Here is a 1,365-nt window from a genome sequence, read left to right on the forward strand (position 1 = left end):
CCCTTCACCGGTGCCACAGCTGTCTCATGGTGGCACTCTTCCGAAGAAAAGGGAATGGACGAATCGAGGTAAGGAGGACCAATGAGATAGAGAAAGAGAGTGAAATGAAAATGGAAAGTGCCACTGGAATTGCTGTGGGAGAAAGAGAGATTTACAGCTTTTTTTTTTTTTTCCCTGGATTACTATTTTTTTTATCAACTGGATTAATTATTTTGGTTCAATGGGTAAAAATTTAAAGAATTTTATATGGTAGAGTATTTTAAGAACTCAACCACATATATTGTGTGTGAATTTTAATTACCAGAATTAGGAAAGCACTTTAGTTTTTTTAAGTTTAACTAATTTTTCAACTAAAAAATAAAATAGCTGACAGCATGCAACAACAAATTTGTTTTCTCATCGTTTTTTCGGTGATGTTCCTGCACAGTGCTATTACTCATTGCTGCAAAAATGGTATTTGGGACTCCGTGTGTGGTGGCCCTATTGATATATAAGTGGTGTAGGAGGCGTTTATCAATGTATGATGCTATTGAAGAATTTCTGCAAAGCCAAATTAACCTCATGCCAATTAGGTACACTTACTCAAAAATTAAGAAGATGTCCAAAGGTTTCAAGGACAAATTGGCTGAAGGAGGTTATGGCTTTGTATATAAAGGAAAGCTTGAAAGTGGCTCTTTTGTAGGTATAAAGATGTTGGGTAACTCCAAAGCTAATGGGCAAGAATTTATCAGCGAAGTTGCAACAATTGGAAGAATTCACCATGTGAATGTGGTGCAACTCATTGGCTTCTGTGCTAAGGGGCCAAAGCGCGCCCTTATATATGAATTCATGCCTAATGGCTCTCTTGAAAAATACATTTTTCCTCAAGAAGAAAGTATCTGTATCCTGTTAAGTATTGAGAAAATATTTGAGATTTCTCTTGGAGTGGCTCGTGGGATTGAATATCTACATCGAGGATGTGACATGCAAATTCTGCATTTTGATATCAAGCCTCATAACATTCTTCTCGATGAGAACTTCATTCCCAAAGTTTCTGATTTTGGGCTTGCAAAACTTTACCCAGCAAATGATAGCATAGTGTCTTTGACTGCTGCAAGAGGAACACTAGGATATATAGCTCCAGAGTTGTTCAATAAAAACATTGGAGGGGTCTCCTACAAAGCTGATGTTTATAGTTTTGGCATGTTATTGTTGGAAATGGCAAGTAGAAGAAAGAACGTGAATATATTTGCTGACCATTCAAGCCAAATTTACTTCCCAACTTGGGTCTATGGTCAATTTAGTGAAGGAAATGACATAGAAATAGAAGATGCCACAGAGGAGGAGAAGAAAAATGTTAAGAAGATGATCATAGTCGCATTATAG

The 1,365-nt window shown here is 36.8% G+C and overlaps 1 protein-coding gene across 1 annotated transcript; it reads left to right on the forward strand.

Moving 5' to 3' along the window:
• The first annotated feature begins 517 nt into the window (after positions 1-517).
• LOC115960193 (rust resistance kinase Lr10-like) lies at positions 518-1,365 on the forward strand. Its single transcript, XM_031078966.1, has one exon. It carries the CDS (start codon positions 562-564, stop codon positions 1,363-1,365), a length of 804 nt encoding a protein of 267 aa, XP_030934826.1. The 5' UTR covers positions 518-561.

The sequence above is a fragment of the Quercus lobata genome, chromosome 9 (assembly GCF_001633185.2).
Source record: "Quercus lobata isolate SW786 chromosome 9, ValleyOak3.0 Primary Assembly, whole genome shotgun sequence".
NCBI lineage: Eukaryota > Viridiplantae > Streptophyta > Magnoliopsida > Fagales > Fagaceae > Quercus > Quercus lobata.

What these genes read in the sequence shown, in the direction of transcription:
- LOC115960193 (XM_031078966.1), top strand. Translation starts at nt 562, where the DNA reads ATGCCAATTAGGTACACTTACTCAAAAATTAAGAAGATGTCCAAAGGT.